The sequence below is a fragment of the Dipodomys spectabilis genome, unplaced genomic scaffold (genome assembly GCF_019054845.1).
Source record: "Dipodomys spectabilis isolate Male_0828 unplaced genomic scaffold, ASM1905484v1 ptg000197l, whole genome shotgun sequence".
Classification (NCBI taxonomy): domain Eukaryota; kingdom Metazoa; phylum Chordata; class Mammalia; order Rodentia; family Heteromyidae; genus Dipodomys; species Dipodomys spectabilis.
The window spans coordinates 5,366,934-5,394,462 of record NW_024870874.1 but is presented as its reverse complement, the minus strand read 5'-3'; the positions used below and the strand labels follow the sequence as shown (position 1 = coordinate 5,394,462).

The 27,529-nt window shown below is 34.5% G+C and overlaps 1 protein-coding gene across 8 annotated transcripts in view; it reads right to left on the bottom strand.

Annotated features, from left to right (window-relative positions):
- Foxp2 (forkhead box P2) overlaps positions 1–27,529 on the bottom strand; it is a 266,192-nt gene that overhangs the window by 104,231 nt on the left and 134,432 nt on the right. Inside the window, exon 3 of one of the 8 annotated variants that reach the window (XM_042695928.1) lies at positions 21,769–21,843. The exons of the other annotated variants lie outside the window; for them this stretch is intronic. Coding sequence (XP_042551862.1) covers positions 21,769–21,843 — 75 coding nt within the window. The remainder of the gene's footprint in view (positions 1–21,768; positions 21,844–27,529) is intronic. 8 annotated transcript variants of the gene reach the window in all.

Below are 27,529 nucleotides of genomic sequence, written 5' to 3'. Positions count from 1 at the left end.
ACTTAATCAGAGAAACTGCCAGTCTTTCATCAATTGCAAGAGGAAAATGGGATATTCAAGATGCTGAAAAGAATTACTGCAAATATATGTGCACTTTTGGTCATTGCTTTTTGATGAAGAAAATATTGTGCATAATAATTCAAGAATGTATTTAACATAAATTATATTTGCATGAATTATGTTTATTCATATGGTCAGATACATAATGGCTTGCTTGATAAATGGCTGATTAGTCTTATAATCAGCCCAAGAGGGACTTGCTTCACAAAACTCTCTCTTGGGGGGCAGCTGACTTTCGGGATATTTTTCATTTGCCTTTGAACAGTGAAACAGTACAAGATTTGGGCACTCAGAATGCCTCAATATGCAAGTGGCCCTGCAAATGTAGGCTTTGTCTCCTCACCATAGAATGTCTGGAAATTTTTGATAATGGCTCATGACAGTCTCCAAAGTTCCCAAGAAGCACAACACAGTAGTCAATAGAAAACCAGTCCAAGGAAAGAGGGATAGTCCTCAAGAGAAAATATCTCCAAGGCCACCATGATGGCTTGCTTCAATGATACAAGGAAAGGGAGAAATTTCTGATGAGGACACAGAATCACTGCCTAAGTTTCAGCATTTTAAATCCATGGGCTTTGATGATGAGACCTCCACCTCCACCTGAGACTCAGCATCACCTGGTCAGATGTGCAGCAACCTTTTAATATCAAGAAGGAAACAGTGGAATTAGTCCCTACTGTTAGGTAACCTTCTTGTCTGTGGAAATTGGTTTTATCTTGCCTCAAATATATTACTAAATTTTTACTGCTAAATCTTTCCTCAAAATAGTACCATTTGTCCAGTTTTGAAGGTAGTGTCTCGTCTCATGACTGACCGTAACTATGAGCTCCTGGTCTGGATATGCATAGTGTTCCATACACCCGCATGTCAACCTGTGCATTCATCATCATGTCCTCCACTCTGTCATAGTGAAGGGAAGATGTGTTCATTTTAGGGTTTTTTGGCTCTTCATCTTGTAATTTCTTGGGAATTATCACTATGGATTCTTTCTTACCTTTTTTCTTGTGTGGTCCTGAGGCTTGAATTCAGGGACCAGGTACTGTGCCTGACCTTTTGTGTTCAAGGCTAGTACTCTACCATTTGAACCATAGCCCCACTTCCAACTTCTTGGTGGTTAGATGGAGATAAGAGTGTCATGGAAGTTCCTGCCCAGTCTAGCTTTGAACTGCAAACCTCAGATGACTGCTTCTTTTTTTTTTTTTAACTGTTTTTTTTTTTTTTTTGTCTTTTCTTTTTTGGTACTGGGGATCGAACCCAGTATATTGCACTTGCTAGGCAAGTGCTTTGCCCCTGAGCTACATCCCAGCCCAGATGACTGCCTCTTGAGTAGTTAGAATTACAGGTGTGAGCCATCAATACCTGGTTCCTTATTTTCTTTTGATACTAAAGATAATTCTTAGTCTTTATTTAACATTCAACTTGTGATGAGTTAAAAATAAAATATACACTATAACTTAAAATATGTACACTATAATTGTATATCTGAACCATCACCTCTATTTCTTTACTACATGTCAATTTGGATATCTGTTAAACTGGGTTCTTACCATTTTATCTAAACATTTTTCAGAAAAGGTAATGAATATCATGTTGTGAGAAAAAGTAAAAATATGGTGCACTTTATTGTTGTTTGTTTTTTTGTCGGTCATGGGTCTTGAACCTGGGTCTGAGCACTGTCCCTCAGCTCTTTAGCCAAGGCTAGTGCTCTACCACTTGAGCCATAGCGCCACTTCTGGTTTTCTGGTGGTTAATTGGAGATAAGAGTCTCATGGACTTTCTTGCTCTGGCTAGCTTTGAACCGCGATCCTCAGATCTCAGCCTCCTGAGTAGCTAGGATTTCAGGCGTGATCCACCGGTGCCGGGCTTATGGTGCAATTTTTAAACTCTTGTTTTTCTATATTGGGAACTGAGCACAGAGCTTCACAACCCAAGTGCTCTGTCTTTTAGCCACAAGCTCTATTCCTTGTACACACTTTTAAGCCAATATAGAATATAGTACTCAGGACTATCAAGGAGACAGTTCTGAGTTCAATATTATTTCATTGGAACCTTAGATCTGTGACCAGGTGAGTATTGGATATTATTTTCCTGGTAATACAGTCAAAATGGCTTGTGGATTCTACACAATAAAAACATTAATATAGATATGTAGTGGTTAATTACAACATGGAAAGTTAATACAGTAAAGCCTGTAGCAAAAGAGCACAATAATTAAGGTAGAGAAATTAAAATAGAATAGAATTTTCACCTTTCTCTCATTTACTAGGAAGGAATAGCCAATTAGTTCAGATATTAAATTACTAGTTTTGTGAATGATAAGGATGACTTTTCCTTATTAAGAGTATTTCTTCATAATATAAGTCCATTATGTTATAAATAATATGTATTTGCCCCTTGCAAAGAAAATCAGTCTTAAGTTTAAAAACCACTGTTTTAAATAGACAGTATAGAAATCACTAGACTTCTCCTTTTTTGGCTTTTTCATTTTAGGCATGACTTCTGTAAATTAACGAAATAATTTTACCTAATGAATATTGAAAATATATCCAGGTACAAATTTTGAATATTTAATTCTACCTACTGACATTTAAAAAACTACGCAAAACCTCAATTTAATCTTTGGAGTTGTAATAGGAGTTGTGCCCAAGTAAGAAGTGTCAACAATATAATTTATTTCAATATAAGCTCGTTCTTAGGAATATAGAAGTGGCAAAAATACTTCCTTTCAGAAGTCTCAATGAGGCATTAAAAGCCAAGTTTTATAATCTATATCTTTCATTGCTCACCAGCATATTCATTCTGCCATCCATTTGCAAAGCTTGGTTGAAACAAAGCCCTGATTGGAAGTTGGGAAAATATGTAACTTTACTGATTGTGATTGACAGCCTCATTAATTAGTAACTGGGCAACAGTGGAATAGGACATCATGGAATGATGTCCATGATTTGTCTAAACTGAATCCTACATTAACCCCAAAGGATATCTTGCAAGTTTAATAAATGGATTTTGGATGTTTTTATACAAAAGTATTTATAGTTTATGTACTTCATTATATATAGGATTCAGAAAATATGTAAATATTATAATCTAACTACTGGGAATTCATATTAATAGATATTGCTAAAAGAAGCCACATTTTGATAGGTAATAATAAACCAACCATATCATTATTTGTGTTTTAGAATTATGCATACTTATATTTTCAGTTTCTGACAATACGTTTTTTTTTTTCTTTGCTGGTCCTAGGGCTTCAACTCAGGGCCTGGGCATTGTCCCTGAGCCTCTTTGTGCTCAATGCTAGTGCTCTATCACTTGAGCCACAGCTATACTTTCGGCTTTTTCTGAGTGGCATACTGGAGATAAGAGTCTCACAACCCTCTTTCCTGGGTTAGCTTTGAAACACGGTCTTCAGATCTCAACCTCTTGAGTAACTAAATTACAGGCATGAGCCACCAGTACCTATCGATACCTATCAATACCTATCAGTACCTATGTATTTTAAAAATAAGTTCTGTGTAACCTAACATAAAAAACAATCCTTCCAAAACAAAAATGGGAATTTCCTTAGATAAATTTGTGACTTTATGATTCAAAGACATGATCTTCCAATTTCTAATGGCTCAATAGATGTTTTTTTAATTGACATTTATATAATATTTATTCATTTCAGCAAAACATAAAGAACAGATACTTTTTGTGATGTAAGCTGTTGCATCACTAATCCCAGTGCATATGATTACTAATAAAATTATTCATAAATTTCTGGTTACTAAAAATAGCACTTAGTGTTTCCCAAAAATATGCTTCAGGAAAACAAAGTTACTCTGCAAAAATGGGAACTGATGTCATCTATGTTTGGGAGATATTTGATAGATGAAGATTCAAAATGCATGTTATGATGAACTTTTATCCATAAATACATGATCTGTTACAATAACTGAAAAAAACGTGAAATAGATAATATTAAAATTACATTAGGTACAGTGACAAAATTATCATCTAGTATTGACAAAGAAGGGAACATGTGCAGGCATGTTCATGTATTGGAGATACAAGCTTAGCTGGTTGTTCTGTAAGTTGATACCAACTTTATGATTGGGAATATATATCCAAAATATATTTAGATATTGATTAAACAGTTTTCTTGATAAATTTAGTCTAAAAATTAATTATGTGAATTGTTCTGTAAGTTGATACCAACTTTATGATTGGGAATATACATCAAAAATATATTTAGATATTGATTGAGCAGTTTTCTTGATAAATTTAGTCTAAAAATTAATTAGGTGAATCTACATGCAACAAAGTTGGGACATGATGTGATTGAACAGGATAAACTCCTATTCCTATTTTGCTGATGTATAATTTCTAATACTTGAAAACTGGAAGTTTTAAAAACAATGCATAAGGGCCAGGTATGGTAGTTCATGCTTATAATATCAACATTCTGAGAAGCTACACTGTGACAGCCTATCTCAAAAAAAAAGCAAATCACACCAAAGTAAAAGATATATAATTTTTTGAAAACTGATCGACATCATTTTAACCTAAATCTTCTTGCATATTCAGAAATCCTTCTCTCCTCACTTTGTCTCTGTGTGTCTCTGTCTGTCTGTCTGTGTCTCTCTCTTTCTCTCTCTCCTGCTCCCTCTCTTGCTTTCTCTCTCTCCATGGTTTCTCATAGATCCCAGAATTGTTTTTACCTCAATCTTGCCATTGTTTTTTTTTTAACTTGAAAATATAAACTAAGTAGAAATTAGTCAACACTATGATTTTAACAATCAATACTTTGACCCACACAGAATTTATTGATACAGTATTCAATAAATTAGATGAAAGTAAGTATTTGTAATCAGGTGAACAAAACTGAGGGAAGTAAAAACAAAGGATAGTTCAGAACCTTTGAATGTTTTATTATTCAGCTGAAAAAGATGAACTTGGCGCTTAAATTGGTTGTAACCAAAGACGAGAGCTAACTTATTATTTGAAGAAACCACTTGAAATGAATGGACATTCACAGAAATATCAAGCTAATGTCAAAAGATGCCAATTTTAACATAATGGAATGATACTTTACTCTCTTTTTAGATATGTTACTTGTAATTTTATTATTGTGATATTCATTGTTCTAAAACAATGTATCCTTAAATGTAGATTCTTGTAAATCTAAAGGGACAGGTTAAAAAGAGTTATAGGCTATTACCATTACTTGAAAATAAATGGAGAGAAGAATGGCTCATCAAGAAAGATGGCAATATTTACAGATTTTGATTAAAATAGATCAGTAAAGATAATGGATCATGATGGATTGAATAGATATGGACAGTGATGGTATCCCAGTAGAGTCAAAGGCAAATACAAATCGAGAGCAGTCATTTGTATCTGCTTTAAAAAAGAAGTTTTTCTAAACAAAAAGTATAATATTTGTGGGATCTCTTATTTCTCATGTTAGTTATTTTATGAAAAATCTAATTTAGGAATGTGACATTCAACTTTAATGACAACTAAATTCAAGATCAACTCAATAAATTATAAATATGAGACTGATATAAATAACACCTATGGACATTTTTTTTTTTGAAATCTGTGCTGTCCCTCAGCTCTTCAGCTCCAGGCTAGCACTGTAACAGCTGAGCCAAGTACCACTTCCGGTTTTTTGTTGTTGTTGCTGTTTACGTGGTGCTAAGGAATTAAGCCCAGGGCCTCATACATGCAAGGCAAGCACTCTACCACTGAGCCACCTTCCCATATAATGGACATTATATTTAGATTACATAAAGGCACTATCTCTAAAGAATTTTTCTATCAAGGATGCCATTAAAGGAAGGTGCATTACTCAACACGAATGAAAGAAAGGAAGTTAAAAGGATGCCACAAAAATACAAATGATATTTTATTTAATCATATCTTGGGCTTGAAAAAATATTCTTAAATTTAAGGAAACATTTACCAACTGACTTGTCTGACTTACATCTGACAATTTTCTGTTTATATTTTTAGTAATAATTTAGTAATATATTTTTAGTAATCAATACTGTAATAGCATCTCTTATTGTTATTTCCTCAATGGAAATAAACTGTAAAAGAGTGTATTCACTGCTAGATAACAAATATTTTTTTTTAATTTAAGCTTAAATTAAATGAAACAAAATAGAATAAGTTCCTTAGTCATACCAGTCTCATTTGAAGTCTCCTTAGCCACATAGGGCTCCTGGTTCTCCAGGGGGAGGTGAGGATAGAGAATACAGTCAACTTTGTGGAACATTCTGTGGAAGGGCTGCAGGGTGTGTGTGTGGGAGAACAAAATGTCTCCTAGTATCCAGCTGGCCATAACGAAAGCCCCTTTTAGTAACTAAGGAGAAATGTAGCTTCTGTGACTATGAGTCTTCTGTCTTGTGAGTCCCATTAAGAATGTTTCTCCCATTTTATAAACAGATTCATGAATAATAAGAAACAAGACATGAAAAGAATTCCAGTATAATATCTGAACTAGTCTGAGATCATGCTTTTAAAAAAATCCTATAGCAGAGCTGTAGCTGAAGTGGTAGAGAGCCAGCTTGGAGCAATGAAGCTAAAGGACATCACTCAGGGTCCTGAGTCAAGCCTCAGCACTCACACAAAACAAAAAGCAAACAAACAAACAAACAAAGGATGGGTGCTAGTGTCTCATGCCTCTAATCCTAGCTAGTCAAGATTCTGGGGATCAATGTCCAAAGTCAGCCAAAAGGCTGTCAGAGTCTTATTTGCAATTAAGCACCAAAAAAGCCAAAAGCAGAGTTGTGACTTAAGTAATAGAGTGCTAGCTTTGAGCACAAAAACTCAGGGACAGTGCTCAGGCCCTGTGATCAAGCTCCTTGTACTGGCATACACACACACACAGACACACACAGACACACACAGACACACACACACACACGCATTCCTATATTTAAAATATAACTAAATATAATTCACTGGGAGGTAGTTCAATACAAGTATCACTGTCATAATTTTCTAAAACTATTATCAAAAATGCACTATCATCACTAAGTTGGACTTAAAATATAATGGAAAACACAATAAACTCCATACTGAATTACAAATGTTTAAGGACTAACTGGATTGATCAATACAGATTAATAGTAAGCATTTAAAAACTCAGTAAATCAATCATTTGAAGACCTACATTAGTTAGATTATTTGGGTGACTGCGTTACAATGGTCAAAGTAATTAATGTCCAACACCTGGCTTATATACATTAAGCATTAGCTTAGAGTTTAATGGAACTTAATTTCCTCTATTTTAGTCTGGAAATTACTGAGTACAAAGCAGTATTTTTAGGAGATCATTAAGATAGCTAAAAAGGGTGATTAGTGCTGAGATTTGAGAAGAAAAAGGTTTGGGAGAAAAAGAACTGTGTTAATATAGTAAAAATTTGGAAGAACAGGAATTAACTTTGAAGGCTATTTTCTTTTTGTCACTGAAACTGCTGAATCTGAGTTCTCTATAAAAAGTATATAGCATAATCATATTATCCTTGGGGGGGGGGAGGGGGACACACAGATTATACTTTAGTTCTTTGTCCAATCAGGTATATCCTTTGTAAGGAATAGCACAACCCAGGAATACCCAACATCCACTTTTTAAGATATTCATTCATCATGTTCCTCTCCAGTTAAACACAAACTGCAGCACTTACCATATTCTACAATATGGTCACACTCAATTGTCAAATAGAATTCTGTTGTGAGATATTGTATATTCTACTGTCAAAGCAGAGCCTCCAGAGGTCATAAATAGCTCTAATGCCTTTTGCATATATCTGCATATGAGAAGCACCACAGTTGGGTTTGTCTCAGTTACTTGTATCCTCCCCTAGGATCAGGCCTGCCAAGTTAATAAAGGGCCCTTTAGGCAGCCTGGAGGCAGCCTGGAGAAAAACCTGTATCAATATAATCCTGTGAGGGCCTTTCTGGTCCTTAATCCATGTTTTGAGAGTCAGGTCCAAGAAATAGGAGACTATATGGTTGGTTGCATCACACATTAAAATGGCAAAGTTCTTTTTTGTAATATTTGGCCCAGGTGATGGCTTTAAATTTTCATGATAGCCCCACTTGCAGGCAGAATGTCTTTGGGTTATATTTTTAATATTAAGGAAGGAAAAAGAGTCACTGAAATAATTTGGGATAGGATTCAGAACTTACTCAACTAAGTAAATTAAATTAGTAACAAGCAAAGTTTGTTCTTGGAATCTGATTTCATCTGTAAGCTTGTTGTGAACTCTATTCTTCACATAGCACCACAGCCCATTGTATGGAATTGTGTAACACTGCATGTACAGAAAAGGTTGATGTGCATATCCTTTGCTTATAATAGTTTAGTATTTTATTTATTTATAAGGAAGGAAGGGAGGGAAGGAGGGAAGGAGGGAGGGAAGGAGGGAGGGAGGAAGGGAGGGAGGGAAGGAAGGACAGGACCAGAAGGGCTGAGGAGAAACCTGGTAGTAAGTGAGCACATCAAGGAACCTAGCCTGAAGCATGGAATTGGTGGCTCATGCCTATAATCCTTGCTACTTGAGAGGCTAATATCTGAAGATCTCTGTTCAAAGCCATCCAAGACAGGAAAGTTTTTGAGATTCTTATCTCCGATTAACTACCAAAAAGGTAGAAATGGCTCCCTGGTTCAAAATGGTAGCCCACTAGCTTTGAATACAAAAACACAGTGACAGTGCCTAGGACCCTGAGTTTAAGCCCAGGACTGGCAGAAAAATGAATAAATAACTAAAGGAAGAAATAAACAAACTAGACTGAGAAGCTGAAACAATGCAGAAATGCAGCCTAAATATTTAAATATCAGTAGTAAGCTCTCACTTCCTAGGGAACACAAAGGACAAGGCTGGCCCAAGACACAATCATTAAGGCAATTAATTGAAATCCATCATTGGGAATGAGCAGGCAGGTAAGGCACCCACTCCTGTCATAGTCTCTCAGAAATTCAAAAGGAACAAGTTTCTCACAGAAATTACTTTTAACCAAGGACAAAGTCTAAAGAGTACATTATTAATCTAAGAAAGCAAACCATCAGTCCGGAGAAAGCACTCAACATGGGTGATCACAGTTAACTCCTAGCTTCAATTGCAGTGGATGACCACACTGGAGGATTGTTTGTCAATGGTGGTCACTTGGTGCCTCAATCCTAGAGTGAAGTCCTGATGTGAAGCCTATCTGTCAACACTTTCAAATAGGGGAAAGGCTCCCTATTGAAAGAAAGCCACACTACACAGGAGTATTCACTCCAGCTTCTAATCCTATTAACCAACCTAGTCTTCATTCTAGTATGGAAGGAACAACCAAAAAAAAAAAAAAGAGCAGGCCATTTAATAAATGAAAGGAAGGAAGATCTTATTAAATGTTCTAAGTAGTAAGAGATGAAACAAAATACAGAGAACCGAAGAAAGTTTTAAGACATTCCCAATTTTATCTTCAAAAAGATTTTAGTAGGTTTATGAAATAAAACAAGCTGTTAACTATAATTTAGTGAAGCAGTTACCATTTATAGTAGAAAAATCAGTAGAAAAATAAACTTAAGACTATTATCTAAGTGATAAAAATAATCACCAGAACAATTTCAAATCACAGAATTAACTAAAATTGATGATTGTAAAATGACTAAGTTTTTAATCTTTTTATAGCACAAAGTCATCAAACTCTATCAGAGAAATTATATGTGCCATATAAAAAACCTGGAGGAATCCAGGACCTTCCTTTTTTAAGCAATGTTTGTTAGATTTATTTCATGATACTGTCTTCGTGTGTGTGTGTGTGTGTGTGTGTGTGTGTGTGTGTGTGTGTGTGTGTGCAGAAAAAATATATCTATGTAACATATTCTTTGCCTTTCCATGTCTCTTTCCTTCTCCCTTGACTGTTCTCCCCAAACCCTTTTACATTCATGTCCATTGTTATTACTATTCTAATCATAAAAATTTAAATAAAATCAAAGAAATAGTTAAGCAGTAACACTGTGACAAGTTAATGTTAGGTATATTATAAGATGCAAATATTGTTAAATATATGTGCATATTTAATGCGCAAGTTAAAGTCATCAAGCATCTCATAAATTGTCATTTAACAAATTATAATAAGGTGTTTATAAATGGAATCTTAGAAGAACAAACATCACTGAAAATAATTCTAATAATTTCCACTACAGCAAATCTTTTTATCATCTCTATATTTCACAATATTTTTATTTCAGAAATACTTATAGGATGTATCAGAGACTGGTATATAATATTTGTTAACTTCAAACTACTAAGTAGCTTTTCCCTCAGTTCAATTATTATTTATGGGTAGCCAGCTAAAGAATCAAACAGGTTGGTTGCCCTTTGAAGAAAAACATCAGAAATATTATATTATTGAAATTATTGTACATTCAAACTGAATTTACTTTTGTTTTTTTTCTGAAGTTGGCTTACATGTACACACAGCCAAATAAAGTTAAAAAGTATGTCAAATGTAAGTCAGACCAGAAGATTCTGTTTTCCTCAGACTTTTATTATTGCATCAAACATTATAGCAAGTCAAGGATCGTTTCTCTAAAGTATACATGCATTTATATGCATATTATCTTATAGCCCATTAAAATATGTACTCATATATACACATATTTTAAAGAAGTTGTTTTCCTAACACATATACATTACAATACATATGCAGGACAACAGTGTTTCCTTAAACTTTAATGACCATATAAGCAAATTAAAGATCTTTTAAAAATGCAGATTTTAATTCCATAGTCCAGTGGTGGGTCCGAGGTGCTGCATTTCTAACAAATTCACAGAAGATTTAGGATTTCTTATGAAATACAGTTTATATAGAAATGCTCTAGAATAAATACTCCCTTATCTTGACTAAGTCTGAATCAGAAAAGTTGATATAGATCTTTATCACTTGACAATAGCAACAGTGTATACCAAATTGAATCAGTCATAATTATTCAATTTAAATAATTATTATGAAATAATGAAACTCTAAACTTGTGATAAGAGTTCCAAAATGATGCCCCCATTCACTACAAAAGTTGGAAAGTACAGTTAAAAGACTGGCAAATTAATTTGAAAGTCAGCCACTCCTTAATGTCTCATTGTTTCCAAGAACCTTCATAAGGTTGAGAACTTTTCCTTGGACAATAAGAAAAGTAAATTCACCATTAGAGGATATATAGATCAAATACTTTTTTGTAATATTGCTTCCTAATATGTTTCCACTCAAAACTTTGTCCCCCTCCTGATTCTATGCAGAAGCATTTAGATTAAATATTATAAATATCAGAAGAAAACAAAATTGCATAGAAACGAAAACAAAAGATTGCTGTTCAAATATCTACTATGTGTCAGACACTGTGGTAGAAACACTTATGTTCATTTCTCATTGTGTAGCATGGACAAATGAGAAATTTGTTTTCAAAGTAATCATAATCTAGCCAAAAATATAATGACAAAAGTGGGATCTCTTTGATTCCTATGTAGATTTCATGGTGGCAAAGTGAAAATAACTTAGTCAGAACATGAAGGATCCTCTCCGCACTCTTCCACTGTGGCTGTAGGTAGCAGAGAGGAAGCAGGCCAAGACACACAGGCGGAAAAGAAGTAGACGTATTTAGGGCAGAGTGAATATTTGATTATTTTTGAGAGTAGTTAAAAATAGGGAGACTAATAAGATGCATGACAGGAGGAGGAGATTTTAGAAAAATAGCACAGACTCACAGATGCCAAGTAAGTGTTTCAACTGTCAACAGAAGAGAATGTTTAATGAGAGAAAAATATTGGTTCAAGGAAGACAAGGAAATATAAACTGATAGGAAAAACATAGGAAGTTTGGGTCAGAATTTTTTTTAATCATCAAATTTCTGAGAGCATGAATTGGAGCATTGCCTAGTAATTGTCAAATCCTTTTTGTGTTCTTGTTTGCAAAGGTGGTGCTGAAAAGCCTTAGCTTATAGGAGATGGAGAACAACAGAGTCAAGTATTCAAGAAAGGACCACTCAAACCGTCAAATACTCTTCTAGAGGGTAGGGGGAATTTTTAAAAAACAAATGATGTTTGTAGAAGAGTAAATTAGTATATACCATAGATGTTATTCTACATAGAAGGAAAAGTGGAGTTGGGTAAATTTAAGTATTAATCTTAACTAAGTCATTTGCTAAAATGTGATAATAAACAGTTTTGGGTTTTTTTTGGTTACTTTGAAAGAGAAATTAAGTGTGAATGAGCATAATAAAAATTGCTGCACAAGATTGATATAATATAAGGTGTAGGCTTTTTTCATAGTGACACAGTAAAGTTAGCCTCACAAAACCTGACATGTTCCATGCTGTGACCAAAACCTTAGGAAAATGACAAAACATAGAAACAAAGTAAATCACTTCAGAAAACTTCTCAAAAAGGAAAATAACTCTGGATAGAATGTTAATCTGGGTGATTTTTGTCACAAATAAAGTAGGAAATACTTGCTCAGAAGCCACAGAAATATTTGGGCAGTATATACCACCAAATATCAATCACCAGTTCCTGAAATTCTATTGTTTGTGGTCTCTTCTGTAGAACAAAAAACGTTATCTGCTCCAAGCATGCAATTCTTTTTCTAGGAGAATAATACATTAATTGGAGCCATCAACTTACAGTGAATATGTTTCTTCAGCCACTCTGTGGGTCCCTTAGATGAATGTTTATATAGAAAGGAGAAGGTTTTGAGTAAAGCTAGTGGGTTGCTACTGAATGATCACATGCACACAATATAAAAGGAACCTAGGAACAATAGCAAGAAAGAAAAAAAAAACACTTGTCTCTCTATCTTGGGGTTCATTTCGTTTAACATTATTTTATCTGTTCATATGTACATAGCTTTTGACCTTTTCTGCTTGTCCCAGACATATACTAGCATATACTAGTTATTGCAAATAAGGGAAACCATGGGATCTATGGTTTGGGCCTGGCTTTATAATGTACTATGTGATTTTTTTTGTTTCTTTGTACGTTCCTCCCCCACGGTATAACCCCTGTTTTTACTGTATTTGATATCGGTGTTCTGCATCTTGTATATATACTTCTTTAATTTGGGAAGGGGAAGGTAAAAAAACAAAATGTTTAAATAGGGATACAGGCTGACCCATTGTAACAATGAGATGCACAAGACACTGTTGAAAAACGAACTTTACAATCTAGGTGTGGGGCTGGGGGCGGGGGCACGAGGCGGGAGATGGAGGTGTAGTTGTGGAGGTGGGAAGGAAGGGATTATAGGGGAAAATAAAAGGATGAGGTAACAATGCTTGATAGGAAATGTACTCATTACCTTGCTCATGTAACTGTAACCCCTCTGTATAGCAGTTTTGCAATAAAAGAATTATAAATAATAAAAGGAACCTAGGGTGGGGATAGTTAGAATGCAAGATGTGAGGTGCAGAAGTGAAGGAAGTGCAGGAAGGGAGTATAATAAAGGGCAATGTCTCAACTGCTCTCCAAGAGAAAATAATTGTTTTGCTTTCCATACTCTTCAATTCAAATCTTTGAATAGGTACAACAGTAAGTTTTTTGTTTAAGAATGTCAAATGTATCTTATTTTCACATTGTATCTTATTTCACATTTCAAATTGTACAGTAGTAAGTCAGATTTAAGCAGTTAATGTATGTCCAAGAGCAGTTTCACTGGCTGGTTTACAGATTGTTCTTAATGATTTAAAAATGACAATATAATAAAAAAGAGATGATCATAATATTTCTGCGTATATTTCACTTTTGTTACACATTCTGTTTCCCCTAAAAGGTTTTTTATAAATGTGAAAATCTTCACTTTATTAATTACCCAAAATTAACCAATTACTTAAAGAGTTCAAAATCTTAATGCATCTAAGTGTTTCATAAAAATAATTAATGTTCTTCAGGTTTATACTAATCTATCTTAACTGTCTGAGGAAAGGCAAGAACATTCATTATGGATGTGTTATTAGTCTTTTATGAGAAAATAGTTGCTAAATTTTAACTCTAATAACTACTTATTCCTTTAGCTAATAGTGTCATCAAGAATAACAAATATGGTAAGAGTAAAGCTGTCACATGTAGAAAATTCTAATGACTATAATCATAACTTACCCCTCTTTTGGAAAATTTATGTTGCATTCAGTAATTTCTAAAATTGATACAAAGTTCAAATTCAGATAGAATGGTAATCATAGGTTTGAACAGATTTTGCAAATAATGTAGAGGAGTGTGTGTGGGGGGAAATCTAACAATGAGTTTACTCATCTTCAAACTTCTACCCAGTTCAGAAAAAGAATGCATTTTCCCCATTTTTGCCCTTGAGAGCATCACCCTGTAGTATTTCATCCTTCAGAACTCATTTCAAGTTTTATTCTTTTCCTTATTGTATTTTAATCTTTCATTTCCATTGTCTCCTCCTCCTTAGACCTTCCTCAGTTTTGATTTCCTTTTAAGCCATAATCCTACCATATTCCCCTCTATCAAAATATTTTCTCAAAGAGTACTATTTATTACATGTCATCTCTACATGCACCTTCTCATTATTCAAGTCAATATATTCTGTCCTGTTGAAAATACTCTTGCCAACCTTCATGACTTTCTTCCCATCCCACTCAATGGTTCACAACCACACTTCATCCTGTGATAATATAAAAAATCTGAGATTTTAAATTCCTTCAGTGTGCTTATCAAGATTTAGAGGGAAATTAAAGTTAAGAGGCAGAGCACAGAAAAATGTTTAGGAGAGTGAAAATATACTATAAGGTAAAAACTTATATCTTTGGCCAAAACCATGGAATATATAATAGCAAGAATTAACTCTAATGTAATTAAGATAGCCTGCCTTATTCAAGGACTTATTACATATGATTTTGGCCAAGTAGGGTAAAAATATTAGCAAATATAAATATCCAAAAAAATTAAATACAAAATATCTAAATTCCTGTGCATACAATGTACCACTCAGTTGATGCAGAAAACCTCTAGGTCAGTCCCATGTTATCATCAGTCATGTTTAAATCATTGTGATTTGCTGAGTGTTTGACTGACCTTAATTTTGTGAAAACACATTATGGTGTCCAAAAAAGCAAAATAAAATTTATGATAATCCTTCCAAACAAAAAGGAACATATAAAGTCCTTAATTAAAGTGCCAAAGTAAAATTTAAGATTTGTTGAAAGGTGGATAATTTCAGTGGAAGTTGGGTAGCATTATGAGAACAATGAACACAACACTGAAATCCATATGCCTTGAGCATTCACAATACTTCCTTAAAAGGAACAATGTGCCTGTGGAAACATGTGCCTGTGGATAGCAATGGAAAATTCTTGTATCAATACTATATCAATTTAGTTGTGAACATAAAGTTAAGCTGAAAAAACTACTAAAAATTTACATGTACCCATAGATTTCCCTTCAAATATTTGCTTTGAATAAAACATTTCCACAAGCATGTTCTTCAGTAAATTGATCAAAACTCTCTTTACATTTTCCATACTTTTTTGGTTCTAAGTTATTCATTTCCCGTCTTCATAATTTAAATTTGTCCAATAATAGGTGGCTATTTATATCATTTTCCTTGAAAGTTTGCTGAGCATTACAATAGCATATGCTCAATAAACATGATTTTAATAGAACTGAGTATCAGGGATCTGTACAGGATTAATTTGAAAATATGAGTTGGATCTTGTACAGAAATACCAGATCAAAGGAAGAATTAATTAATGTGGACTGCACTGGTGAAAAAGTGGTCTTATGGAATAGTGATTGAGTTGGCCTTTGCATAAATACTAGAATTTGAAAAACAGGAGGGGCTGGGAGGGTGGCTCAATGGTAGAGCGCTTGCCTTGCATGCCTGAGGCCCTGGGTTCGATTCCTCAGCACCACATAAGCAAAAAGAAAAAAAGCCGGAAGTGGCGCTGTGGCTCAAGTGGTAGGGTGCTAGCCTTGAGCTGAAGAGCTGAGGGACAGCGCCCAGGCCCAGAGTTCAGGCCCCACAACCGGACCAAAAAGAAAAAAGAAAAACAGGAAAAAAATTTAACAGGTTATAAACAGAAAATAATGCAATATGGCACATTTGAGAATAGATTCAATGTTTCATGAAATAATACTAGGTAAAGTTCAAAATGATAAGTATTCTTTGTCATTATCTTTTGAGGATGGTGGCTGGATTTGAAGGGTAGACTCCATAATATTGCAAGTCAATTAATAACATTTCTCTTAACACAGATAAGAGGAGGGTTAGTTGGATGGAAATTGCAATCCAAGGAAAAGGAGCTGAGAAATATAGCTGCAAGAAAACTTTCAAACTTTTCTGTGACAATGAATCTGAGTGTAATTCTGTCTTGAAATCATTAACTTGGTATTTTATTCTTTATCTTGTCAATAGTGTGTATTCATTTATTTAAAGCATATTATCATTGTTATATGGAATATTTCTAACTGAAGGTAAATTACTATTACTTTTTCTGTATACATTATACAATACATGATTAGAATATAAAATAATTGTGATATCAATAATATGGATTGAATAAATATCCATTAACTAAAGATTTAAAGCACACAGTCCCAAGTTTAAGTTTGAAAGTCAATTTGCCATGACAAGCTATGTGTATTGAAAAATAACATATTCAACTATCACAAATAACCTTTGAAGTTAATTGTGATAGTGATACATTTTTATTATAGAATTTATTAATTCTGTGCATGGCAAATAATTCATTTTCCTGATGAAAATTTCAAATGTAAAACTTTTAACTTTGATGATGAGATAAAGAAGAATCAATTACAAATAGCATTCAATAAATAATGAATTCAGGCTGGGCATTGGTGACTCAGGTCTGTAATCCTAACTTCTCAGGGGGCTGAGATCTGAGGATTGTGATTCAAAACCCTGGCAAGCAAGACTGTGAAACTCCTATCTCCAATAAACCACCAGAAAACCAGAAGTGGTGCTGTGGCTCAAGTGATGGAGCGCTCGCCTTGAGCTGAAGAGCTGAGGGACAGTGCCCAGGCTCAGGGTTCAAGCCCCACCACCAAAATAAAAAAAAAAAAAGAATTCAGTAAAATTATTTTGCACAATTGATCACTAAGATACATGTTTGTGTGTATATTTTATGTTCATTTACAGTGAACACCTATAGGTAAGATGATTTGTTTTCTGTACCTTTTTGGCTACTAGTATACAAACATAAAGTGAGATGCAAATGCATAGAGGACAGAAGAATAACTAGTTTAGAATATACTTTTTCTAAGGGAATGTATAGAAGGTATATTCTCTAAAGTAAAGTTTGGAAGCATACAATAACTATAGTGTGAACTGTTAATAGGTAATGCAGATTATAATTCATATATATAGAGACTATCACGAAGAGCTGTTTACTTTAAACATGAAAAATATAGGGGAAAATACAAGATGTCCTAATAAGTAAATAACTTTAAATGTAAAAAAATACAAGGAAAAATACAAGGTGTCCTAAGAGGCACCATAAATTCATGGTATTACCACATACACATTCTTGTGCATGTATCAATTTATTTGATGAAAATATATTAACAACAAACTAGGTTTCTAAATAAATAATCCTTTCATCTGCCCCTGATTTCTGCCATACTAATAATGCTTGGTGAATCATCAAAGGGAGTAAATTATTCATTATAAATTTCAAAGAGGAGCTTCCATTGAGAAAGCTCTGTTACTGGTCCTCTTTAGAGCCAACATCAATATAACTCACAGCAATCTCAAATACTGTGATAAAATGGAAGGTGAGAGGTAATCACTCTTGATAGGTTGCTAGAACCAACTGAGTCTCAGGAGCTATACCCTAGTTGAGCAATGTATATAGAAATTTTAACTGCTCTTCTAAATAATACTAAGAAAGAAAAAGATGAATCTAAAGGTTGCGTTCATATGTCAGTCCAGGCTTTTAAAATCCAAAGCCTTTATTCTGTCCAGATGAAGCATCTGGAATGTTTTCTTTAATAATAGTCTTAAACATGGTCATAAATAATATATACTTAGGACACTAATGAAATCAGATGAAATGCACTTGAAATATTTTATTATGTTAAGGACTATTTCTTACTGAAGAATGATAGTACTAACATCCTTATTCTTATCAATATAGATCATTAAAAATAAACATAGTGAAACTGTACTGCTTCATAAAAATGTCATGTTTATGGGATATATATCTCTACCCTATGCAAAGAGTTAAAACTGTGCTGAGTGGGTTTTAAAACAAGAATGCTCTAGGGAAAAAAAAACATTACTGGTCAGCTATTTTCCCATTTTAGTTGAAAGTAAATGCCATGCATTTATAATTGAAGGGAAGGAAGAAAACATTCAAATAAACTGGCATTATCCTTTTATTTTCTAATTCTATTACTGAGAAGTAATCATTTTTCCTCACTTTTTAGCCACAACAACCCTTAGCTGCCAGAGTTAGCTCTAGAGTTAGAGTGTAACAAAGTAGGGCTCTGTCTCCTCCATTTAGCCATCCTCTTCTTGAATAATCATACTGGATTTGGATAACCATGATTTTGTTAAGTGAATTAGTCACTTTCCCATTTTAACAAATGAATATAAAGGGGCTGGGAAGATGGCTCAGTGGTAGAGCGCTTGCCTTGCATGCCTGAGGCCCTGAGTTCGATTCCTCAGCACCACATAAGCAAAAAAGAAAAAAGCCAAAAGTGGCGGTGTGGCTCAAGTGGTAGAGCGCTAGCCTTGAGCTGAAGAGCTGAGGGACAGCGTCCAGGCCCAGAGTTCAGGCCCCACGACCGGACCCCAAAAAAAAAAAAAAAAAAAGAATGAATATAAAAAATCCTCTCATTGGGGAATGCCTCCAGTTTTCTTAGTCATGATCCAATGTCCAATGTCCAATGACTATTTTAAGATTAATATTAAACATATTTTAAGTGATTTCAAGCAGAATTGTCTGTTTGTCCAAGTAAATGCATAACAACGCTACAAATGGATTCAATATCTACTACATACTTAGTATACGCTGGTCCTCAGGTAACTTTTGAAAGTTATCAAATTTAATCTCAATTGCTATTCTATGAGATAAGTAATTCTAATTCTCATAGACTGAGAGCATGAGGAAAAGGACTAGATAATTAGCCTAGCATTAATTCTAGGGGCTCTTAAAGCCTGGTTTGGCGTTGAGATTTATGTAAAGCTGGACAGAGGAATTTGAAAAAGAAAAGAAATTCTTAAACATCATCATGATCTCCTCAAAATGAAGCACCCAGTAGGAAATTACAAAAAAAGTGAAGCCCTCCGGGGTGGGGGAAGAGGGTGACAAAATATGGTCAATGTTTAATTTGAATGATATACAAAACTGCAGCCACATTTTGTTCTTATTTTATAAGCCTAATATATTTTAGCCACCAAAAAATTCATTTGACAAACAAGGTTCAAAAGACAAAGACCATAAGTGTTTAACATAATTGCCTTAGCAGTTAGTGCAAACAGGCCAGATCTCTGCTAAAACAGTATGTATTTTGCTGTTAAAACCTGTGGGCAAGAATAACAATAAGGCTATCTGCAGGTAGGTGTTAACGAGGTTATTTGGGCAGATGGGGTGTCAACAGGCATAGTTATAAAATAATGGACTTGGGTTTCTGTGTTATGGTAGGGCACAGTCTGAGATACATTAAGAATGTATAGAAAAATCAAAAACACAAAAGAAAAGTAAAACGAGTGATTTTGTTTTTCAGGATAGAGATCAAGTAGACAAGTAGATCAAGTAGACATTTGAAGAACTAAATGTAGACAATAAGCATTGGAGAGTAAGCTCTCATTATGAAGCTTTTCAACTCCAGTGCCCTTGTGATTAAAACCAGAAATTCTATACTTTATTTTTACTGAAGATACCAAAATTGTACAAATGTATGTATTATCCCTCTCAAAATACTAAACATATAACCAATGGAACCAAAATATTTTTAAAAAGCATATAGAATTTAAGATGACAATTTTCAGGTAGAGATGATGTAAGCAGGTACAATTACTGCCCAGTAATGGAAGGACATAATAAATATATTTTTAAAGTGTGCATAAAAATATTGGTGTTCCACAATGTAATACTAGATACTCTATTTAGAGAATACCTAATATCTGATGATAACCCAAATCTCCAGAAAAAATGGGAATGTTCACCAATTTTTAATGCTCTTTTAAATTGCATTTCAGATTAATATTCTTTAAGGTTAAATTTATACCTATATATAATGTTTACCTGAAATGTATCTTCCTTTAAACTATATAAAGAACACTTAGAAAACCAATTATATTAGCCAGTTGTGTAAATGCAGCTTATACTAGTTTAAATAAAATTATCAGTTTATAATTTTGCTTTCTCTTTTAAAAATTATTATAAAGAAAGTTCAAGAAGGTCAAAGACTTTAGGATTAAAATGAGCAGGATCCCAAAATGTATTATTTCAGAAACTTATAAAACTTGCATATGCAAAATTTATTACCAATAGTCTAAATTTACTGATTCCATTGTTTATTCTGCTACTTTTGACTATGACTATGAGTTTTTTAATATCAGTGAACACCTAGGAAAAATTTATATTTACCATAAATAAGGGCATTATGTATTAATTGAACATAATTTTATTGAAAAATTACCTGTTTTGAAAACTATATTATGGAATTCATTATTTATTTCAAGAATTTTGCATTGTATTCTATCATTTCTTTCCTTTTTATTTTTTGTTGGTTGTGGGGCCTGAACTATGGGCCTCGGCGCTATCCCTCAGTTCTTCAGCTCAAGTCTAGCACTCTACCACTTGAGCCACAGCACCACTTCTGGCTTTTTCTGTTTAGGTGGTGCTGAGGAATAGAACCCAAGCCCTCGTGCATGCAAGGCAAGCACTCTACTACTGAGCCACCTTCCCAGCCCCTCTATCATTTCTAATTAGGAAATACATACTGGAAGTAAAAAGTAAATGTTGAGAATCCATTTTGGAATACTTGTAGTAAGACTAAGTAAATTCATTAGTTCACAAGTGAACAAGTAAAAACTATATCAAAGTACATAAATTTTAGAATGTTTGAATAATATAGGTAGGAACCATGCTAAACAAAAATGTAAAACTGTTCTGCTTATAAATTTGTGGACACTTCATGATTACTATTAATTTCCAGTACTAACCAGTACCAAAACAATTTTCAGTGAATATTATCGTTCAAAGAGACAAGTTAAATTGTAATGGTAGAATGCGTGCATGCATGTGCGCACACACACACACACACACACAACCTATTTATATGACAATTTTCAAATCAAGAAGCCGAGAAGCAGTAATTTTTCCTCAACACTGGATCAATCTATAATCTCTGTCCATTTATTTTCTCCATATATTATTAGCATGTAATTCCTCCTAAAAGTAAAAAAAAAGTGTATTGGTGCGACTGTCTTAATATATATATCAAGTGGTTTTTAATATGATCAAGTAATAGAAACTGACTGCATATTTGATGATACATAATTGAATTGAGAACACAAGAGGTGACAGAAAACCAACCAATTGCATCTACATCTTAACATTAGCCATCAGTTGATTGTGGGCTCCAATGGCCTGCACCTGGTTATAGAAAAATCACAGGTAATCTGTTTGGAGGGGTTGGGTCATGGCTTGTGCTTAGCAGTTGGCTTTCTAATTGCCCCCATATAACTTACTGCAAATGTGTTGTGAGGATGCTCATCACCAGAAGAGTGGCCACACACACATAATTTTGATTCTGGAAGCAATTCCTAGGTTAAACAAAGAGAATCAGGAGTTGGCTTTTTTCCCCCCCAGTCTTAAGACTTATACTAATAATCTACATTATCACCTTTAAAAAATTATTTTTGGGGATTGCTATTTTGTAAGGTTCAACACAAAGGAGACTGCTCCAGTTTTGTCACACAGTATATACTGCATAGATTTTTATGAAATAGGAATAATTGGACTGTTATGAATTTGAATACTGGAATCATAATGAATTAACAAATGACTAAAAACTGCCCTGCTTCTTTTTGATGGTGCTATCTTGTGACTTCCAACTCCTAAACTAGAATTAAGGACAATATTCATAAATCTTTCTATAGATTTAAATGGCACTGCAATTTTTAGAAGATGGTATTCTGTTTGTCTTTTAAACTCAGTCATCTCCACCAAATTTGGAAAAAGCTTACCTCTGGGTTGCAATCCATTATATCTGTACCAATGAACACAAATGCTACTATACTATGAAATGTGAGAACAATTACAACAAGCTCTTTACCAAACTCTCTTGGCTGTGCACTGCTATATCACATTTACTGCCACTAAAACAGATCTAAGAATATGGAGCTACACTCCATCATATTAGTGAAAACCTGTTGAATTTTGCCATTTACACCGAAATCTACTCTATATACTCAAACATATAGTTTGCATTTTTATCTCTAACAGCGGAGTGATTATTTATTGATAAATGACATGGAATGTCATTTTTCACCTAAGTAGCATTAGACATTTCAAAGATTTTTGTCTGAAGGGCAAAAGGATTACAATGCATTTGAATAGACCATGTGACAGCACATCCTTAGAGTTCAAGTATGATATGAAAGGATGATCCCCATTCATAAGGCACACAGGGGAAATTATAACTATACTAGGAAAGAAGAAAAGCAAGGAGGGACGTGGTAAGGGTGTCAGGGAGTATTTGTAGTGGTTTGATGCATGTAAATATTACATCTTATAAATAATTCTTTTCAAATATATCTCTGAAGTTCAGAGGCTCTGTTTAAGAACTGGATTGTATATGCTTTACATGACTGTATGCCGCTTTCTTCAAGCTTAGAGAAACATTAATTCAGACAGGAGAAATGGCTTCCAAAATATCCCTTGCCTTCTGTTTCTTATGAAGAAGCATGTCACCTGATGCTGGCAGATGAGGACTGGAGGGAAAATGTTCAAGTTGTATTTTACTGTCAGAATCCAACAAACACATTTTCATCTAAATTATTTTGTCAACAGCCTTGTGGTACCCTTGCTAACCTTATTTGGCATCAGTGCATAATTAGATACACAGGGGTGTGACTCCAATTGAAGGTGTTGGCATTGTAGCACTCTGTGAAAATATTAACTATGAGGTTAACTCCAATTTTCTCTTCTTTAATTAAATGCACATGGTACTAATGAGGTAACCTACTGTTCCTTGATAGCACTAATTAGCTAAGAGGAGAGTACACTCTCACACTGCAATTTAAACCTAAAAATAAGGTTGAAATATGCTAATTGCAGGCAATTTAAAACAGTACAAGTTGAAGAACTAGTCATAATAAGAGAAACTGACTGCTTTACAGCTAGGCAGCTGTAACTTTGGTTAAAATCAAAACAAGCCACACAATTTTTGGACTGCTATTTAACAAGGTCATAGTATCCTTAAGAAGGAGATGCTGCTCCATACGGTAACAAGGGAACAATAAACCAGACCACCACCAACAACAAATTTAAAAACCTCAGAGACAGATGCTCACCAACAGAAAACCAAAATGAAGTGTCATGTGAACTTCAAAGGTGCTCAGACACTATTTACATTTAATATTGAAAATGAAGTTCTGTAAATAAGAATCATCACCGTACCCTCTTTTAGGAACATTCAAGTTGAATACAATATTCAAATATGTGTCTTAGAAATGAACTAAACATGCTGAGAGGTTGAGGATTTGCATTCCCAGTTAGGGTCAGGAAGAGGGAATAGGACAGAGGAAGTCCCCGCTCTTGAGATTTTTGTGTGATTAAAAATATACAAAAATGTACAACATAAAAGGGTATAAATGCTGCTTATAGGTGCCTGGGCATCAGGAGTTCATTAGAAGGAAGATTTCACAAGATTTCTTATGTAGTTTTGGAGCTCTGTGATGAAAATATACTGAGGCTTCAGTGTGAGAATATTGCCTATTCTTAGCCCAACTGACTTAGAATCATAATTCACTAAATCCAAGGATAACTGAAAGGCAGAATCTTCTTTGTTTCCTTAAACATGTCCCAAATGTCATTTTAACTGACAAATAGGGAGCTCTTGGTGATATAAATCAAGAGTCTGAAGGAACTCTAATGCATCTAAATAGAGACTATCATATACATTGATTGATTGGTACAAAAACTATTTCTTCAATTTCTGATACTCTAAAGTACATGTTTGTTTTTGTTTAGTTTTTTTTTTTTTGAGTAGCAACTTTGATTATACAAATACTTATGCCAACTCATTCGATCACCATAAGATAAATGAAGTACATTAAACCACCAAATTAGTCTACCATTATAGGAATGAGAGAGAGAGAGAGAGAGAAAGTGTGTATGTTGTCCATGCTGTGGGGTTGTAGTGACTTTCTCCTATTCTTGTCACTTTGCATGCAACTTCTTAAATATCACAATTAAAAACTCAAAAGAGTTAAAAAAAAAGCACTAACAATAAAGAGAAAGAAAGCACAATTTGTGAGAAGGTCAAGGGGGTCTTGAGTTTACTAAAGAAGAATAACAGAAAAGCAAAGGCTATAAAATAACTCTCAGCAGACAACTCCTGGAGTTAAAAGTGTGCGAAAATACACTGAACAACCATTAGCCAGTCATCGAATCTGCCAACAGGTTAGGTTAAGAAACTACTTTGAGAAATCCATGCTGTTTCTTACTTACAACTGCCCTAATGCTCCTACAACATGCAGAGACAGAATCTTGGCAAGAGAGGCTCACAAACCCCTGACCAGCCAGGCTTTACCACAGCCATGGAGCTGCCGGTTTCTAAAGGAGCAGAAAGATGAATGTAATCAGACAGTCACTTAGAAATGAGTCTCCTGGAGGCAACCTGACATAGTCCAACAAATCACACAAAGACCAATTCAAATGGATGTTTTAAGTGTTTGCATCTGTTTCAAATAAGTACCAAGGAACCTTCCAACAGTGAAAAGGCCAGGACAATGTACTGGAATGAGCTTTCAACAGTAAGTTCAGAAAGAATCTGTTCTTCCATTAAATATGGACCACTATAATTTTCCATTAAAATAAGAAAGAGTAAGTCATTTAATGTTCAAAATAAACATTTTGGTTCTGGAGACAGTCTGCCGGGGTTCAGATCCCGTCTCAACAGTAACTAGTTGTGTGACCTTGACCAAGATACGTAGCTTTACTTGGCTCCCTCTCCTTTTTTCCCTTTCCTTCTCTTCCTTCTCTTCCTTTTCTCCTTCTCCCTCTCTTCTTTTCTCCCTCTCCCTACCTTCTACCCCATCTTCATCTCCTCAACCAATGTCCTACAGTGTAGCCCAGGATGAACTAATGATTTTCCTGTTCATAGGCCTTCTGTACTTCACCTTGACTCTGCCTACCCTACATGAGAATGTTATAATAGGAATTATTACATACTATTATTTTGTTGTATTTATTTTTTTTTGTCCGTCGTGGGGCCTGAACTCTGGGTCTTGGCGCTGTCCCTCAGCTCTTCAGCTCAAAGCTAATGCTCTACCACTTGAGCCACAGCGCCACTTCTGACTTTTTCTGCTTATGTTGTGCTGAGGAATCGAACCAGGGCTTCATGCATGCAAGGCAAGCACTCTACCATTGAGCTAACTTCCCAGCCCCCATACTATTATTTTATATATATATATATATATATGATTATTACATACTATTATAAAATACTAAACAGTGCTGGTGCAATTAGCACTATTTATTAGCCATGTGCTTAATATATATTAGCTATTATTATTGATTCAGAGTGACACTCAACTTTTTAAAAATAAATAGTGAAGTTGTACTGTATATTATCTACTTGAAAGGATGCAAAAACTCCCCTCATGTACTCTGTAATCTAACACTTATCTGTATTGAGGTTGGCTAGAGAGATGCTCAATCTTTTATGTATTTAAGAAAATTGAGTCCAACAAAATGGTGAGACAAAGAACAATGCAACAGCATTATACACAAGACAATATTTTGGAAATGATCTGTACAACTTGGGGGTAAGTTGGGTTGGGGGAGGGAAAGTAGGAGAAAAATGAGGGAAGGGGTAACAAGTTTGACAAGAAATGTACTTATTACCTTACTCATGTAACTGTAACCCCCTCTGCATATCACCTTGACAATTAAAAAATGCATGTCACACTATTTGAGGTCTCACACTATTATGAATGGGTGCACACTGGGCTCCATACTGAAAATGAAAAAAAAATTAAAGAAAAATTCAGAAGGCAGGACACCTTTGCATGGTATGAAATGAAACTTTAAAACTATAACAAAAATGTCTGATTCATCTCTGTAGCTACTTTGCTTTTTGGTAGATTGCCAGGATTTGGGTTATTCATCATATATGATAGGAATTATCACAACAGCACTGAGGCCAGTGGGTTTTACTAGGGTGAGACTAAAGGACTTTCCACAATCACACTACTTTATTCTTCCCCAGCCCACTTTTGAAAACCAGATGAAAACTTCCCAGTTCTAGACAAAGACAAGTGCCTCAAGAATATCAGTTTTGAGGATGACATCAGCAAAGTGGGTCAGAGTACTTGATACACCTTTGAAGCTCATACAAAAGAAGCAGGGACCCTGGGAGAGTTGTACACATCTGTGATCCTAGCTACTCTGGAATCAAGAGACAGGAGCATTGCAGTTCAAGGTCAATGCAGGCAAAAGTTAGCAAAAGTTAGCAAAAGACCCTATTTGAAACTTTCTCTCTTTCACTCTCTCTCTCTCTCTCTCTCTCTCTCTCTCTGTGTATCTCTCTGTGTCTCTGTCTGTCTCTCTGTTTCTCAGTCTCTCCTCTCTCTCTCTCTCTCTCTCTCTCTCTCACACACACACACACACACACACACACACACACACACACACACACACAAGCTGGAATCATATACCCCAGAAACCCTGAGCAGCACTCATTTGAACACATCCCTGAAGAATTTATCTTCTTCATTTGGAGGAGGTCGTCTTGCCTTACTTCCTGTGTGGCATAGATAGACTACAAAACTCTTATAATATGAAGAAAACATGGTGTAGCCATTAAAGAAAAATTTTTGGTGGAAAAGGAAGTCTAGGTATTTAAAAATCATTTGTCAAAAGACATGAATTTATTATATATCCTATATTCTACAGTATATAATACAATAGTCAATCAACACCTTCATGACTGTTAAGTGCTACAAACTACACTAGCCATGGAGAAATACAGTGAATGAAAATTGTTTCTGTGTCCATGGGATAGTGAACAAACCTTACACACTATGGTACAACAAAATATGTATCATTTTCAGGTGCAGGAACTTAGGGCTCTTTTATTTTGTTTGATTGGTTAATTATGTCATCAATCAATTTAGAAATTTGGTAAAAATCTTCTGACATAGTCTTCTCAGAAAAAAAAGTAGTTGCAGACAGTAAAAAAGTGCAGAGGGAATTTAAAAGAAAATCCATATACTGAGATTC